At 39.1% G+C, this 18,113-nt stretch overlaps 1 protein-coding gene across 1 annotated transcript in view; it reads left to right on the top strand.

The window, feature by feature from the left end:
* lrp2b (low density lipoprotein receptor-related protein 2b) overlaps window positions 1-18,113 on the top strand; it is a 51,495-nt gene continuing 33,382 nt past the window's right edge. The window contains exons 1-29 of the mRNA XM_084740107.1: window positions 1-180; window positions 1,080-1,190; window positions 2,505-2,627; window positions 3,600-3,716; window positions 3,834-3,944; window positions 5,230-5,346; window positions 5,606-5,722; window positions 6,089-6,232; window positions 6,747-6,863; window positions 7,186-7,314; window positions 7,843-8,012; window positions 8,253-8,476; window positions 9,027-9,233; window positions 9,602-9,804; window positions 10,393-10,533; window positions 11,466-11,672; window positions 11,869-12,061; window positions 12,418-12,543; window positions 12,683-12,813; window positions 13,153-13,290; window positions 14,174-14,449; window positions 14,544-14,783; window positions 15,147-15,269; window positions 15,639-15,755; window positions 16,018-16,395; window positions 16,658-16,906; window positions 17,184-17,392; window positions 17,561-17,745; window positions 17,852-18,080. Of these exons, the coding sequence (XP_084596233.1) occupies window positions 114-180; window positions 1,080-1,190; window positions 2,505-2,627; window positions 3,600-3,716; window positions 3,834-3,944; window positions 5,230-5,346; window positions 5,606-5,722; window positions 6,089-6,232; window positions 6,747-6,863; window positions 7,186-7,314; window positions 7,843-8,012; window positions 8,253-8,476; window positions 9,027-9,233; window positions 9,602-9,804; window positions 10,393-10,533; window positions 11,466-11,672; window positions 11,869-12,061; window positions 12,418-12,543; window positions 12,683-12,813; window positions 13,153-13,290; window positions 14,174-14,449; window positions 14,544-14,783; window positions 15,147-15,269; window positions 15,639-15,755; window positions 16,018-16,395; window positions 16,658-16,906; window positions 17,184-17,392; window positions 17,561-17,745; window positions 17,852-18,080 (4,899 nt within the window). The 5' untranslated portion in view covers window positions 1-113. The remainder of the gene's footprint in view (window positions 181-1,079; window positions 1,191-2,504; window positions 2,628-3,599; window positions 3,717-3,833; window positions 3,945-5,229; window positions 5,347-5,605; window positions 5,723-6,088; window positions 6,233-6,746; window positions 6,864-7,185; window positions 7,315-7,842; window positions 8,013-8,252; window positions 8,477-9,026; window positions 9,234-9,601; window positions 9,805-10,392; window positions 10,534-11,465; window positions 11,673-11,868; window positions 12,062-12,417; window positions 12,544-12,682; window positions 12,814-13,152; window positions 13,291-14,173; window positions 14,450-14,543; window positions 14,784-15,146; window positions 15,270-15,638; window positions 15,756-16,017; window positions 16,396-16,657; window positions 16,907-17,183; window positions 17,393-17,560; window positions 17,746-17,851; window positions 18,081-18,113) is intronic.

Below are 18,113 nucleotides of genomic sequence, written 5' to 3'. Positions count from 1 at the left end.
AGGTTATACATCTCTATCCCAGAGGCAGTATCTTCCAAAGGCTCTTTTGGGTTAACAGAGTCAGATGTAGCATGAGTTTACACACTTTGTCAAACTAATAGTAGAATTAAATAATGGGCCTTAACGGTCTTCATCTTCTTTCTCTTCTACTGCTGTCCCAAGGAATTCAACTTGCTCAAGGTATGTGATACTATTCATTTCACAATGATATAATATATAAAATCGCAATATGTTGAAGCTAATTAAAGGGGAGTAAAAGTACAGCAGAGTATTTCAGTGTAGTAGAAGGATTTGGGGATTTTTGCATTATCATAGTGCTATTTTCACAAAAAATATTGAGCTTTAAGGGGGAGGGAAGGGATTTCTTCTTTCCCAAATGCTGTAATTTTCACACTTATATGAGATTTGAGTGGTTTTACACCAATTTTGAGCAAATAACATAATCAAAGCAATGTTAGTTTGACAATTTTAGCTGTTTTGGAGACCATTAAAATTTAAAACCATCCATTTTTTAACTATGCACCTACATTTGTTATTAAAATATTATACAAAAATAAAGGGTAAAATTTTTACTCCCAGATAAGGTAAAAGTTAAATGTGTGCCTATGCAAGGATCTCCACAGTCTTTATTTTTACAATACAGTTTAAAAAGTTTTGATTTTTCTTTTTTTTTTTTTATGTTTCATTCAAAATGAAATTTCACAAAATACCTTAAAGTTATGAATGTACAAGCAATACAAAGGATGCATTTTTCTGTGCTGATTCAGACATCAATTATCTGTTTTAAATGACAGTTGTATACTCCAAGGTCACAATATGAAGTGATCGTAGATAGTGAAGAATTAACTATCCTTTAATGGCCGAATCACATGTTTTAAGGTTCAAATGTTGCATCCAGTGTGGCTACAGCTGTCATAAACATGGTAACTCATTTGTCAAAGAACCAGAAACTTTTATAATCAGTGACATCTGACATTTATAAGTGCAACTGAGTGTATTTTAAGTGATTTAAATGTGTAAATGACTTCTAACTGAAACCACATCATGCCCATAAAAAGATGACTGTGTGTTTTCTGCAGGAAGCTGTGGCAGTACGGAATTTCAGTGCACTAGCGGGCAGTGCATCGACATCGCTTGGAGGTGTGATGGGACAAACGACTGCACAGATGACTCAGATGAGCTGAACTGTCGTGAGTGTTGCCATCAAGCAGCATAAAGCAAAATCATTTAAAAGTCCCCCGTGTTTCCAGTGATTTATTCAACACACAGACATATATACAGTAGACGATTTGAGGGGGTTTACCAAGGATGCCACCCCCTTAGTTTAACGTGCCACCTAAGGTCAATATATCAAGCCGTTGTGTTCAAGGTTACACGTTATAAACATGTAGAGAATCTGACAAATCAGCAGCACGAAATTACAGAAATTTCACAAGAATGAGGAGTTGTATTTTGACAAATTCAGAATGATACATAACTTGAACACAAATTATTTTTTACAGTATGCACAGTTGGATTATGAAACAGACTGTTCAGTTCTGCAGCATTGAATAGAAGTACTGCGCCAGGTTTGTAAAGGATGCTGATCCTGTGGTGATTTCCAAATCCATACAAACTAGAGTTATACAATTAAAAACGCTACACAGAGCTTACATCACACACTCCAGAAAAAATAAAAATAAAAACAATAACCAAAGCTCCTAGGATCTATGTTGGCCCGCTTGTGGACAACTGGGAACTTTGATTCATATGTCAAGTCAAGTGTTTTTGGGCAGAAGTGCTTCATTCGATCTCAGTCTTAATGAATAGAAATCTCTTCCCGCGTCCTCTGATTTGATTGTTAGGATGTAGGGCTGCACAGGTAAAATCAAAAGAAGACAGGAAATAGTAGGTCTAGCCTTTTTGGCTGCTAAAAGAATGATTTTTTTAAATTAGAAAATTTGTAAGCCAGAATGTTTCTCAATAGAAAAATGGTTAATTGAATTCTCCAGTATTAAAAGCCAAGCCTGGAAGTAAAAAAACACTGTTTTGCTGTCTCTTTTCCTGAGCTCAGAAATGTTCTGGTTCCATCAGTAATGTTATGTGAAATTACACTCACTTGAACACAAATTGTTACGAAAAATGCAAATGACAAGTTTGATCACGTCCAGTACGTTTTATTTCCAGGGTTATATAAGCTTAAGATGTGCATTGATATTTCAGAATAAATGTATGCTTTTCCTATAATACCATGTAAACTACCTACTGGTAATGACAGCTAGGAAGTGGTTGAATGCTAATGCTACGTGTTGTTAGCTAATGAGTTAGAAAATATGTTGTTTTAGGTTGAAATACGGCTTGATGCCCCTCCTGTGCTGCTGAACTCTGACGCTCCCCTTGGGTCGTCCCCCTGTTAAAAATGAATACCTCAACAACTACATATATGAAATTCTGAGTAAGAATCTGTTGCACAGAAACATAAAAAAAACATGGTAACTCATCCATTTTTTTGTTCTTTGTGGCAGCACCTCCATCATGCACCTCACAGGAATTTAAGTGTGTGACAAGCGGTGAATGCATCTCTGCGGGATTTGTCTGCGATGGGGAGGAAGACTGTGAAGACGGCTCAGATGAACAAAGAACCTGTGGTATGCAGAGTGATTGTTTATGTGCTGACTGAGATTATGTGGCTGTTAGGATGATGCTTTGACAGACCTTATAATCAAGAAGTGCTATGATTAAAACACACACACACAATAATTTGTCCTGAATTTTGGCTAAGAGCATGTTCTGGTAAATTCTACTGCAGACAGAAAGTAGTTCAGACACGAAACTGCTCACAATGTCTGTGGATTATTTTGAGCAGTTGGGTCATGATTGCTGGAAAGACACATCGCTGTTGAGTTTTTCAAATGTATTTTTTTTGTGCTTTGAGCACTATGGGACTAGTGCCATTTAGTTCCATTGTATTGGAGAGAGGGAACTGCTAAGAACTGTCCCTTTAAACTGAGGCTACTATATTGTAGCTTTAAAAAAAACTGCTATATAATATGTCCTGAAAATTGGCTAAAAATAGAGTAAACGTACAGTATAATATATATTATTCTGAAGCTTAAGGGACATCACAGAGGATGGAAAGCTGCCTGCTCATGTGCAGTAATGAAGAGTAAAACCACTAGGTGGCCACCTCATCTCAATGTAAAGACATTCAATAGGAAAATGCATGAAGTACAAATTCAACTTAAGGTAAATAAACGCTACACCACAATCCAAATTTCTCTTATCTGAACAAAAATATACCAGAGACAAGAAAATACTTGTCCTAAACTTTGTGATTTTTTATTTCTAGTAGTTTAGAAGACGTGTGTACATGTATAAATGTATGTAGGTCAAGTCTTTACTGTGATTTCTGAATAAATGTTTTTTGTTTGTGGCTCTCCATGTCAGAAGGAGTCTGGACAAACATAAATGATGTATTCTAGTATCATTCAACACATGATAAAATGTTCTGAGGCCCTTAGCTGAAGATAATTATCTGCCCTAGTCATTTTATATTCACAGCGTAATTCCTCTGCAACATAACATTTTAAAACAAAATCCACACACATGCTCTTGTTCAGGTGGACGGACTTGCAGCCCAGACCAGTTCACCTGCCAGGAGGGCCAGTGTATCCCCGGCAATTACAGATGTGACCGTGTAAAGGACTGTGTGGACAACTCTGATGAGAACAACTGCAGTAAGACTATTACATTTATAATGAATATCAGTCCAAGGGTTTTGGTATTTGTTTGCATTAATGGGTAGAAAACTGACAGTCCTTAAATTACTGGAAAGACCTTTTGTGTTTTTGCAGACTATCCACATTGCACTGAGAAGACATGTGCTAATGGGGCCTGTTACAGCAACTCTCAGCACTGCAACGGGCTACAAGACTGCAGAGATGGCTCTGATGAATTCAACTGCAGTGAGTAGATGAGACTCATGGCAAAGCCGGTTTTAACTGGCAGAGATGGCTTCACAGTTTTATAAAAATATGAACGTTCTGTTCTGTAAGACTGAGGAAAAACTTCGTAGACATACAGCACATGCACTCAGACAAAATTAAAGTTAATTGTTTCCATTAAAAGGAGCTGTCATGGTGTAGAGATGTATACTGGGATGAAAAATTCCAGCCACTGCACCATGGGCATATGGGTAATAGAGTTAAGCTGCACTAATACCAGGGCTGCAACTAATGATTATTTTAATTATTAATTAATCTGCTAATTATTTTAATGATTAGTTATTATTATTTTTTATTTAGTCTATGAAACATCAAAAAACATTTGAAAAATGCTCATCACAATATCTCAGAGACCGAAGCAACGTCTTCAAATTGTTCTTTTGTCCAACCAACAGCTCGAAACCCAAAACTCTTCATTTACTATCATCAGTGACAAGAAAAGCAGCACATCCTCAAAAGTTTGACTTTTTTTGCCTGAAAAATTGATTATCAAAATGGTTGGCAATTAATTTTCATTTCGATCAACTAATCAATTAATCAGCTAATCGTTGCAGCTCTACTGCAGGCCTTCTCAGGCTGCAGACAGATACAGATTAGAGAGTGACATGGGGGTGAATTTTTTCTGTCCCATCCCAACCTGGGAAGAATGACTCCCATCCCACTCTGTTCCTTATTATCATAGCCATCTTAGCTTTAAGCTGTATTTTGCAACTATGAATTAAAACTTTTACTTTGTAGTTTCCTTGGCAACCACTAAAGGTAAAAAAAAATCTTGTTATTGAGCAGCAGACTAGATATTTTTCTTAGCAGCTGGATAAAACATTTTATCTTAATCTAATGTCTATCTAACTTAAATGTATGTTAGCCAGCGTTACTGCCTTTGGGGGACACAAATTGGCGTTGGCGTAACATGTGCATTTGTTCAGTCTTTATTCATAAGCTAAGACTATGATTTTTGCTGTTGTGTGGTTTTCTTTGCCAGCACCCACTCTAGCTATTTTATGTTAACAAGGCCATTATAATGTTTGCTAAAGGCATGAAGGCTCACCCTTTGTACCACTGGCTCTTTTTAAATTTAGCTTCCTCGTGATTTTGGTGACTCAGGAATCGAAACTTATTGTGTTGCTGCTTCAGTTTAGGTCATCTTTAGTTAGAGGTTTTTTAACTTCAAGTAGGCCTCAGTTATTCACAAATTTCTGACCACTTCTTAAATTCAGTCGCTGTTTTGTCACTTTGTGTTTTCCAGCAACGCAGCACTGTCCAATCCACCAGTATGAGTGTGCAAATGGCTACTGTATTCCACATGCCTTTGTGTGTGACCACTGGGATGACTGTGGGGACAACAGTGATGAGCAAGGCTGTGGTAAGAATGAAAGTGACTCCACACAGTACGTTTCTAATGACAATGAAGAATTGTTTTGTCAAATTTTCCTCATTGGATCGTATTAAGAGTTAAGTTGAACGCAGTCCATTTGTTGTATGTCCAAACAAGTTTGCATTTATATTTAAAAGGATGATTTTAATGAACAACTTCATTTCATTTGAATATTGAATTCCAATCAAAAAATGTTTTTAAATGTAAAGTTTAGTGGAAAATGTGGTTTCTATCCATTATTCTTTAGCGTACCAGAGCTGTAACGGCAATGAGTTCACATGTTCCAGTGGCCGTTGTATTCCTCAGAACTGGGTGTGTGACAAGTTCAACGACTGTGGGGACTACAGTGATGAGAGAGGATGTGGTGAGAAAGCTTGTCCTTACAGGTGGACTAATGACTAGAACTGTTAATTAAGTATTATTTAGTCATTTTAAACCATTGCACAAGTGTAAATGTGTTAGGTATAGTTGAAGGGTTTCATTCAAAAATGACAAAAACACCATGAGAAACAAATTTTAAATGATGTAAAAACTCATTTTGAAAAACATTTTAGCAGAGGATTTGTAAGAAAAGTAGTGACATAGTGAAATGACTACTGAATGATACATTTCATGGGTCAAATGTTTGTCACATCATCAAAATATAAAACATTTTTGCATCATGTAAAAAAATAATATGTGGAAATATCTCCAGTTCATACTATAATCACAAGTTTTTCTATTGCTTTAGATAGTGACTCTCGGGGCTGTTACCCTGGTGAGTGGGGATGCCCTGGCTCGACAGCATGCATACCAGTGGGCAAAGTGTGTGACGACAAGCCTGACTGTCCTGGAGGAACAGATGAGACCAACTCCACAGCACAGCAAACCTGCAGTAAGTCACGCAGGTGTAAAATATTCACATGGCTATGATGCTAAACCAACGACACTTGCGGGAATGCAACAATTTATATCTGTCTTTATGCCTACCATGAAAAAAGCCTGATCAAAAGAAAGAAACTGAAGTGATCTAGTCACATGTAGGACACTGCAGCACTTCCGTAAAGGGTATAAATATAGGTAAAAGGGTTTTAGACATTATAATGTAGCTTGGACTCATAAATGTTTTGCAGGAGTCAGCTGTTGTGATCATAGCTTCTTTATCACTGCCTTCACACATGCCTAGTTTAAAATTAATCTTTTTCAGGCAGTTTGTCTCGGTTGAGCGCTAATGGCCTTGAGACTCAGGTGACGATGGCTGTAAAGCTGGTTAGTCATGACACTGATAATGATGCTCTGGCAGACAAAGCTGCATAGAAGACAATGATTCAAAGTAAAAAAAAATAATAATAATAAAATATAACCTAGATTTGACCCTGATGTTGATATGTATGATTTTTTGCTACCAGGCCTGAACCGATGCTCCACTTTGAGCTGTGAGTACCTCTGCCACCCATCTCCTCAGGGAGGTGCTTGTTACTGCCCTGATGGTTTCACAGTAGCCAATGACAGTCGTTCCTGTGTAGGTGAGTGCCATGTATCATGTTTGCTTTTGTGAAAACAGAAAATATGTTTGTAGGGCATTATTGATAGTAATGGATTCTCAGCTATTGACAACAGACACAGATTTTGGGGTTTCTTTCTTTCTATCCTTCTTTCTTTATTTATTTTGTCCTTCCATTCTTTTCAGTCTCTGTCTTTTTGGTTTTGCTTGTAACATGAGTCGGCCTGGAAAAGCGAAAATTACTGGCTTAATTTCATGGTTCTCTGGTCGCAAATTAATGCTATAGATCCTGATCCTAATGCCTAAAACATAAAAAAAAAATGTCTGCTTGTTCTATTGGCCAGACTACAATGACTGTCAGATCTGGGGGATCTGTGACCAGCTGTGTGAAGACCGTCCTGGGACACACCACTGTAGCTGTGCTGATGGATACTTCTTAGAGCACGGTCATGTCTGCAAAGCCAATGTGTCAGGTACAAAGAATTACACAGCACACAGTAGATTATTTACACTATGCATCTGTAGGCCTGTCATGATAACTGTTTTTTTGATATATTGTCACAGAAATAATTATGATAAATGGTATTATTGTTATTTTAATACAATTTCATGCCACTGATTTAATGATAATATCGTAGCATAATTAACACAAGTATACCCTTTCAAAGAGCAATGAACTTTTAAATCTTAATAATATTCAGACATTGGGATTGGAATGTGAAAAAATATCCTTAGCTCTCACATTCTGCTTAAACCCCAAATGTTCCCACACTGGAGCTGTGGAGTGCAGCTTTGAAACCAAGTCTACTTGGACTTTGAACATCTGTTAGCCTTGCGCAACACATTATCTTCAGCTCATTACCAAATCATGATTGACCCAATATTTATCAGTATAAAAATCCACTAAAACTAAAAGTTCATGTTGAAAAATTTATTTTTTTTATGATTATATTAAATATCTAATGAATTCACTGCTGAGGTCTGGTATTTGTGTTTTTCAGGTGGACTTCCACAGCTCATTTTCACCAACGGGGGCGATGTCATGATGGCAGATATTCATGGGCGCTTTGTCAGAACTCTGGTGCCGTCACAGGGCAGAGGTTATTCTGTAGGGGTGGCATACCACTTGAACAGCGAAACGGTCTTCTGGAGTGATACATACACCAAAAAGGTCAGTCTGGATCATTGTCTGGTGACATTTTTGATGACAGTATCCTTCCTCCTTTCCTTCTTCGTAGTTTATTTATCTGATTGCAAAACACAAAGTACCTCTGTATCTGACCTGCATCACTATAGCAGCTATCGCTTTTGTTGGAGCAGCTCTGGCTTATACGCTTTTTCAAGGGCACTAAGAAAGCAGTCGGGAAGAAAAATCCGTTCATCATCCCAAACCCTTCCATTCTGTCCCCAGGTATACTCTGCCAACTACAATGGGGGTAACATTAAGGAGATTCTGACTGCTGCAGTCCACAATGTCCAGAACCTCGCTGTGGACTGGATCAACTTCAAACTCTATGTCTTAGAGGCCATGGTGGAGCGCATCGACATGTGCGACTTTGATGGAGGAAATCGGGTCACGCTGGTGGCTGAAAACCTGCGCACACCGCATGGCCTTGCCCTGGACCCTACAGTGGGGTGAGTTTACATGCTGCAGTCTTTCAGTACTTGCAAAGGTCATTACTGTCATACCACTGGTTGGACTTTTTTTCTCCCTTTCTTTTAAATGAAACATGAGGCAACGTCATAAGATCAGATAAGATGGGGTTAGGTAAGGTAAGATAAGATAAAACTTTATTAATCCTGAAGGAAATTCTTGTGCCAGATATTGCTCAAAATTATAGTAGCATAAGATATAAACAAGTAATAAATACAAAGTGTATAAGGAGTAAAAGCAAAACCACCAGCACCTAATAGATCGACAAATAATACAGAACACAAGAATAAAAAGGCAAGTGACTAAAAACAAAAATTAGTAGTAGTGATAATGGTGTTCAAAGTAATACTGGCAGTGATATTGAAAAATAAAGACTAATCCAGTCTTCCAAAGTTTGCTCTGTCCCACTTGTTGTCATTATCATTTAAGATGATCAGTTAAAGCCAATTTATGGTCAAATAGAAAATAAATCGGTGGCAGCTCTGGAAGATATAGCATCCCTTTAAGTCTTTATTTTTTGTTTGTTTGCAGCTATATGTTCTTCACGGACACGGGGATTGGCGGTGAGCAGATGAAGCTGGAACGTGCCTTCATGGATGGCAGTAATCGTCTTGAGCTGGTGAAGGGCAGACTCGGCACTCCAACAGGAATCACCCTGGATATCGTCACCCAGAGGGTCTACTGGTCTGACAGCCACTTTGACACAGTGGAGACTGTCACTTACGCCGGTTTGGACAGGTACAGGTGGCATTCATGAAAGATTTCTCCTTTCCTAGAGAGTAACTTTAAAGGGATAGTTGCTCCCAGTTTGGAGAAGCAGAGTAGTAACAACGTGGAAGCTAAACACTGCACTGCTGTGGACAGGGTCAGCAGCAAAACATATTTTTGCCACTTAAAAAAGGCCTGTCAAAATAAAATAGCAGTTAAAGTCTAATTTGTCATTTGTTCAGCTTCCCTAAACTGGGGTCATGCCGACCACCATCTACTGTAGGTAATATAGTGATTATGGATAAATACCTCGTAAATCTTTTAAGATAATAAGGGAAGCAATGTCGCATTGGTTGTGTTCTTCTCAATGACCACTTTGAAATGTTGTTGTTTTCCAGGAAAATGGTCCTCAACGGTGCAACCCAGGCCCCACATCCTTTTGGAATTGCTGTGTTTGAAAACCATGTCTTCTTCACTGATTGGACCAAGATGGGTTTGCTGAGAGCCAACCGCTTCAACGGCAGCAACCCAACAATTCTCTATCGTACCGCAAAACGACCAGGCCATGTTGTGGTCTCACACCCTGTCCTGCAACCTGTTGGTAGGGAGACGCACTTGAAACCTGTAACAAGTTCAGTGGTCAGAGATGTCCGAGTGAGAATCAATTCCTACTTAAAGCTACTACAAGGATGGTTATGAAACATTCTCAATGTAATACTGATGTCTCTATATGACATATGCCAAGTAAATGAGACTACCAATGAGAAGACTGGCTATTTCTGTATAATTATTCTTGATGCCTGCCCCCAGGTTGGATTCTCAGTGAAATCAGATGGAATTAGCCTGTGTGAACATTTACCACACAGGCAAAGTTACATCAGCCAGTTAAAAAGATTTTTCTTTAATTTTTATTGTAATATATGAATTTATATTTTGTGATTATTATTGTGGAAACACTACTGCTTTTGTTCACAGGGTCCCCCAAATCAACAAATTATGAAAGTTCCTTGTAGTAGCTTTAACTGAGTCATTGCTAAAATACTGGTCAGAAAATGCAATCCACTCTCACCTTTCATTTAAAAGCACATACTTTGAATATCATTAGTTATTATAAATTAAAACTACACCAACATGAAAAACAACAGCAAATGTACTGTGATTATGTGACCACATCTGTCCTGTCCTACAGTGATGAACCCTTGCGGCAGACACAACGGTGGCTGTCAGCACATTTGTGTGTTGAGTCACCTCACCGACAATGATGGTCTGGGCTTCCGCTGCAAGTGTCGCCACGGTTACAACCTTCAATCTGACCATCAGACCTGCCTTAGTGAGTTTCACTTGATTGAGGGCAAATGGATTGATTTGTCAATGTTCATTTTTTATTTTTTATTTTTCTCACGTAATATTCATTGGCAGTGTAATAGTTGTGGCTACAAAGCATGTGATCAATATTGATTTAATATAGGCATATAATTAAGTGTGAAATATATTTGTCATATTGTGCTTTTTATCTCTCTAGCTAAAATAAGTTTTATGAACTATCTGAAGCCCACCATCACCTCCCCTTTAACTGGAACACATTAAAAAATCAGATACTGGAAAAATGTTTTAATGAATTCAAAAGATTCCTTCAGGTGATTGGAATGATCTTGGTTCATTCAATCAGTGATTGATTAAGGCAGATGTGACCTTTTCTAACAATGCTGAGGTAATCATGAAGCTGACTTTTAATAATATAATAGTAATTAATAATAATGACCAACTTTATTTGTGCTTTCACACATAAAGTAGACTATTTGGATTAGGGTGCATCCCTTTACATTAGCTAGATGTAAGTAGATAGCTAACAATTTATGTAGATAAGCTAACTGGTTAGCTAAGGTTTTGCGACAGAGCAGAACACTGGCAAACTGGCTAGCTAATGATTGATGTAAACTGGTGAGCTAGTTAGCTATTAGCTAACTTAAGATGTGAATATATAAACTGTATTGCTAGTGTATGGTGCTAGGTACCCAGCAATGTCTTTTAATCATCTTCAGAATTAGGTTTTCTTTTCAACATAGATGAGCCTAGCACATAGCATAAGTAGCCTCCGGAAAACAGGAAAGCAGAAAGTTCACCGAGGTTCCAAAATGGGCGGGACTTAGGAAAGGTCAATCACCTACTCACAACCATCAGTAAAATGTGTAGAGTTGTTTATAGTTGTTTATACAGTATATTTCCCTGCTAGTAACCGCTGTCCCCTCACTTTTTAAACAGAGGTCAAGGACTTCTTACTAATGGCTACCTCTCTGGGGGTGCGGGGAATCCCACTAAATTTGTCCCAGGAGGACATCACCCTGCCTCTATCGGGTCTCGGGACGTCTTTCGCTGGCTCTGCTGTGGAATTCGATGGCAACGAAGAAGCCATTTTCTACAACGACAGGGGCAGAGGCCTCGTTTATAAGTCAAACCTCAACGGCACTGGTGAATTTTTATTGTATTTGTGTTATAAACCGCCTCAGTGAGATCAGATGTAAAAAAAATGTTTTTCTGTTGCTCAAAATGTTAATTTTGTTAATTGTCACCAATACGATATAATCATAGTGCTACATTTTGTCTTTCAAGACTCTATTCTTATTCCTGGAAGTCATAACTCACTATTTTCTTTCCACATTCTCAGTCCAACAGATTCTGACAGGTAACAGGGTGGGAACAATTGATGCCATGGCTTACGACTGGACCTCCAAAGTCTTGTTTTGGACCACAAGCAGCTACAAGTCAGTGGTGGCCTTCAGAGTCGCAGACAAATCCAGACGAGACATTGTGACAGGATTGAGGAACCCAAAAGGAATTGCAGTGCATCCCAGTGCTGGGTGAGTGCCCACTTTTAGTAAAATACTAGAGAGTACTTCAGTTCGCTCTGATGAGATTGCAGGCTGCAGGAACCTCAAGGAAATTAACATCACAGCACATTCACCTTTGAATGTCTTTTACTCTAATCTATTTCATCATTCCAGCTCAGTAGCTGGGATTGTTTCTTCTTATTTCTCTGAAAAATACAGAAAAATAAATACAGGTAGTCCACTTAAAAACATTTAATACTGTCAAGTTCCTTGGTTATGTTATGATCTATTAAAAGATCTCAAGGTTAACTGAATTTTGTATATTTTATGTTTGCCTCACTCACTATCTATTGTCTTGTGTTTTCTAATCAAATGTTGATCCACAGCTTCTTGTTTTGGTCTGACTGGTACCGTCCAGCGGTCATAATGAGAGGCTTCACTGATGGCAGTAATGCCGTTCCTCTGGTCAACACAACACTGGGATGGCCGTATGGACTCGCTGTTGATTATATGTAAGTACAGTGATGACCTGCGGGATTATCATGTGATTTCAGTCAACAACTCTCAGGCTTTTTTAAGGAATAAAACTGTGGACTGCAGTATTCCTTTAGATTCCCTGGTTAATTTCTTGTGTTTGGGTTTTTTTTACAGGATGGATAAGCTGTACTGGGTGGATTCCCAGTTGGACCAGATCGGTCTCATTAACATTAATGGATATGACAGACAGACCTTTACCGATATTGGACAGATCACTCAGCCCTACTCTCTAACTATTTATACAGGTGGGTTTCTCAAATGCACAAAATTATTAAAATTGTATATGATGTCATTCACGGTCATCTTAAAAGGACAGTTCACCCCCCAAATCAAGAATACATAATTTCCTTTGGCCTCTAATGCTGTTTATCCATCTAGTCTATTTTGGACTGAGTTGTCCAGGTTTGGAGATATTAGGTGTACTCAGCATTTCTCAAGTAATTTATATTGTATACATTGTTGTGCATATTTAACACATCGCGTGACTCATTTGTTAGATTTTCTGGAATAATTCTGTGTAGTTGTTTTCAGCACCTGAAGTCTTTTTTTGAAATGCAATGAAACATCTATTTCTGTTGTTGCAGATTACCTGTATGTGTCTGATACAAGGACCAGAGCAGTATTTGAGATGAGGAAGAGGGATGGAGGAGGAAACTTTATGATCAGACAAGGAGTCACCGGCATCATGAATCTCAAAGCCTACACAGCAGACCTCCACAGCAGTAAGTTCACATGCAGGGAGGTGCTGCAAATACAGTGGAAACCTCTACAATGATCACATCCATCTGAGTCAAATAAATCACTATAAGATTATTCAGACACTTTTTTTCTTTCTCTTTATTTCTCATACATCTAATTGACATTTATGCATTCATACACATATGCATTTAAAGTGATGGAATGGACAGCTTCACTATTAGAGTAGAATAGAAGCCTTTTATGTACAGAATAACAACAAAATTAGGAGCGCTACTCCTGATCAGTGCAATAAAAGGACACATACCAAAATACACAGGAACAAAAGAACCACCATAATCAAACACATACTGCCAAATAATATAAGGTAAAAAAGAATATGATAATAAAGTAGAGTTACAATTGGAAAGCTAGAATAAAATTAGTTATCTAGAATAGAAAAATAGATAATAATACAATGCAATATGCATTAAAATATGAGTATTATTGCACAAGACTAGTTTCAGTGGTATGGATGCAACTATTGCACCAAATAACAAACTATAGCACAGGAATAATTAGTTAGTATTGCACAGTTGGTTTGTCATGAAACACAGTCTCATTTAACTCCTCAAACACACACATTTTCTTATAAACAATGTGTGTGTTTGAGGAAAATTGTTTTCCATATGTTGTCATGTATTAAAAAAACACTGTGTATATGAACAAGGAGATTTGACTGCTAGTCGTCAGGGAGAGCAGTGACAAACGTAGCTAGAAAAGAAGAGAACAGTATCCATATCACATTCTTAAACCAGGATATTCAATGGCTGCAGGGCGAGCAGGGCCAGGGCGATTTTTGAGCAGTGACTCAGCCAGATATAATAATCCAGAAACCCACTGACAGCATCTTCATCATCCTCCCGACAGCGATCACCAGCCGGTGCAATATGTTACCCAACGGGCACTGCAGCCACTTCTGCTTCCCGACTCCCTCCTTCAACCGAGCGTGTGGCTGTCCATACGGCATGAAACTTGACACCAATCACATGGACTGCATCAAGGATGACTCTGTTCCCCCACCTGACGACTGTGGCGACTTCGCCTTTGAGTGCGATGAAGGACGCTGTAGACCCAACTCCTACCGCTGTGATGGAATCATTGATTGCGTGGATAAGACAGATGAGGCCAACTGCACTGACACAGGTAAACGTATAAGAGAATGTGTTTGTTTGAGGAATAGTGGGAGGAAACCATTGAGCAAACATTTCATTAATCCTGCCTCATATACCTTCACTAGGAGCCACCTGCTCTCCATATGCGTTCACCTGCAACAACAAGCACTGCATCCTGTCCAGTTGGCGCTGTGATGGCGTTGACGACTGTGGCGATGGTTCTGATGAAATGAACTGTCCTACTCGACTACCCACCACCTGTGCCGCCAGCCAGTTTACCTGCGATAACCACAGGTGTATCTCTAAAGCATGGTTGTGTGACGGTGACAATGACTGCGGTGATGGCTCTGATGAACACAACTGCAGTAAGTATGCAGGGACTGTCCATGTTCAGCTCAGTGACCTCACTCAGTGTGATTTTACTACAAGCCAAATCCAAATCTAAAAAAATGTGACGTTGTTTAAAGGCCTGCCTGCAGTCCAGACCTGTCTCCCACTGAAATGTGTGATGCATCAGTTTGAACATTAAATATCTTTTCTTTGTACTATACTCAATTGAATACAGGTCAAAAAGGATTTGCTAATCATTGCATTCTGTTTGAATTTACATTTTACATCTCAACTTTTTTGTAATTGGGCTTGTACATACAGTATTGTGCAAACAAATATCTTCTTGTGAATGTAATGTAACTAAGTCCTGATAAAGGAGTTTTTTCTGCGATTGACAGATTCAACCATCACTACATGTCCTCCTGCTTACTTCCTGTGTCCCGACCACCGCTGTATCCACACCTCCTATGTGTGCGATGGAGATCAGGACTGCCTGGATGGCTCTGATGAGGAAGGCTGTGGTAGGAATCATTATAATGTTACTCTTCGTTGTGTTCTGTATTCATTTAATGTGTTCTGAAATATTATGTAACATATAACAGGGTTTCTGCAGGTCCTTAAAAAGTCTGAAATCCAATAATCTACATTTTAGGCATTAGAATGTCTTAAATTGTCTTAAGTATGATTTTGACAGGTCTTTAATTTTGAATTATGTGCATATACTTTTTTGCCAGTATGGGTGTAAAATTAGTCTTAAATTACATTCACAATGCTCTTAAAATGTCTTAAAAAGTTTTTAATTTAACTTGCTACAACCTGCAGAAACCTTGTAGTTTTATTTTTCTGTTTACTCATTTTTTCCCTGTTATTTCTCTCCTTTTCCCTTAAAGAGTTTTCCTGTTCCTCTTATGAGTTTGCCTGTGCCAGTGGGGACCAGTGTGTCAGTTCAAGCTATCAGTGTGATGGAGTGTTTGACTGCAGGGACCATTCTGATGAGCGAGACTGTCGTAAGCGAGCAACTTTGACAGACACTATATATAACAAATTGATTGGATAATTTGTGTCAATTAATGATGTAATTATGACTGATTGCACCTCTTGAAATTCTGGCAGGTTTATTGTTGTTATTTAATCAGATAGAAAATGATTATTACATATTGCACTTCAGTCTTGATATTCAGTGTTTCTCTTTCAGCTAGTGTGTTTCTTAAATTTCTGAGAGAAATCCACCGCACTTTTGATCATTTTTAAATGTTTGTGGCCCACCAGCCACTCGAGGTCCAGGCCTCTGCCACAATGACGAGTTCCAGTGCCAGACCGACGGTTTCTGCATACCAGATGAGTGGGAGTGTGACGGCCATCCAGATTGTGAGGATGGATCCGACGAACACAACTCCTGCCCGCCCGTCACCTGCAGATCCAACTATTTCCAGTGTGCCAACAAGCTGTGCATCCCAACATATTGGCTGTGTGATGGCGACAACGACTGCCGGGACATGAGCGATGAACAGAACTGCCCCACCCCTCCATTTAGGTGTCCCTCTGACCAGTGGCAGTGCCCCAACGAACAGCTGTGCATTGACCTGGACAAGGTGTGCAACGGCCAGAGAGACTGCCCGAATGGAGCAGATGAATCACCCTTCTGCAGTGAGTGTTAACAGTGTCACACATTATAGCAAACCTTAGCAAAGAGTATTCCTAAAATAACAAAATAAATAAAAGGTATGTTGTTAGATATGATTTGTGTGTTATGAACAAACAAAATGTAATGCAAACAAACAGAATTTAGTTAAAATATTGAAAAAATGTAAAAGATTGAATAAAAAAAACATTATTCATCACTTAAATGGACAATGCACAATGCCTAAAAATGCACATTACTAATTTACTCTCATGTTATTTCATTAAGATCAAGATGACTGTTTGCTCAACAATGGAGGCTGTAGTCATAGCTGCATCCAAGGACCATTTGGAGCTCAGTGCACCTGTCCATCAGGATTTCAGCTCCTCAATGACTCCAAGACCTGTGAAGACATCGACGAGTGTCTGATCCCGGGTTTCTGCAGCCAGCAGTGCTACAATGAGAGGGGAAGCTTCAGGTGCTACTGCTCAGATGGTTACCTCCTAGAGCCTGATGGACGTACCTGCAAAGCTGCAAGTGAGCAGAACATACAACTGAAGTTGCTGTTAGCTTAGCTTCATAATGACAGACAGTGGACAGTAATAAATAGCTGATCAACTTACAGAGTAAGTCTCGTCATCGCTTGTTATTGTCAAATTACAATGTTGCACTCAGGATAGTATTTTAACAGGATTTAGCTTATTTCAACCTATTTAAAACACCGCCTATGGCTCGCTATTTGAACTGTTTTGTTTAGTAAAATACACCGTAGATGAGATGTTGGTGTGAAGTGAAATGTTTTTTCTGCTCTTAGACCCACTAGCAGCTGTACTTATGGTTGCCAAGCGTAGCCAGATCATCTCCCAACGGATCAATATGAGACCACCCCAGATGCATCCACTGGTCAGCGGTTCAAGCATTGTGACTGTAGACTTTGATCACACAACTTCCAGGATCTACTGGGCTGATGCCTCACAGAAGAAGATATGGAGCGCCTTCCGGAATGGCACCGACAGGCGGGAAGTAAGAGAAACTGTGGCACGGATTTCAACCATTGGTCACTTAGTCTCTCTGAAGGGTAGAATTTGAATGTACCTGCTGTATAGGAGCACAAAATTCAACATAAACAAGATCAAATTGTCCCATATTTAATAATTCAGTGTTACAATGGCCGTGTTAATGTTGTTCTAGGTGTTCTCCTCTGGTCTGATGGTACCAGAGAGTATAGCTGTTGACTGGGTGGGTCGGAACCTTTACTGGACCGACTCTGTAATGGAGAATATTGAGGTGGCCACTCTGGACGGTCGCTTTCGGAAAGTCCTCCTCAACAAAAATATTACCAGCCCCCGCGGACTCGTTTTAGACCCCCGTAACTAGTAAGTAGAGAGTGTTTGGGCGAAACTGATGAGGACATTTAGATGACCTTTAATTTGATATTACATTGTTGACTTGGCTTGTCTGTTCTTTATCTTGCCTCCCCAGCACTAACCTGATGTTCTGGTCAGACTGGGGTCAAAACCCTAGGATCGAGCGGGCCGACATGGATGGAGCCATGAGACGAGTCATTGTCAGCACTAAGCTCTACTGGCCCAATGGCCTGGCCCTGGACTACACCACACGCAGAGTCTACTTTGCTGATGCCTACCTCAAGTACATTGACTACTGTGATTATGATGGCAATAACCGCCATCAGGTCCTGGCAAGTGACATGGTAGGGTTAGGTTTATTGATCTATTTCAGAAAA

This window comes from Lutjanus erythropterus, chromosome 17, assembly GCF_056507025.1.
Source record: "Lutjanus erythropterus isolate fLutEry1 chromosome 17, fLutEry1.hap2, whole genome shotgun sequence".
Classification (NCBI taxonomy): domain Eukaryota; kingdom Metazoa; phylum Chordata; class Actinopteri; order Lutjaniformes; family Lutjanidae; genus Lutjanus; species Lutjanus erythropterus.
The sequence above is the reverse complement of the archived record's forward strand: the minus strand, read 5'-3'. Positions and strand labels throughout refer to the sequence as shown.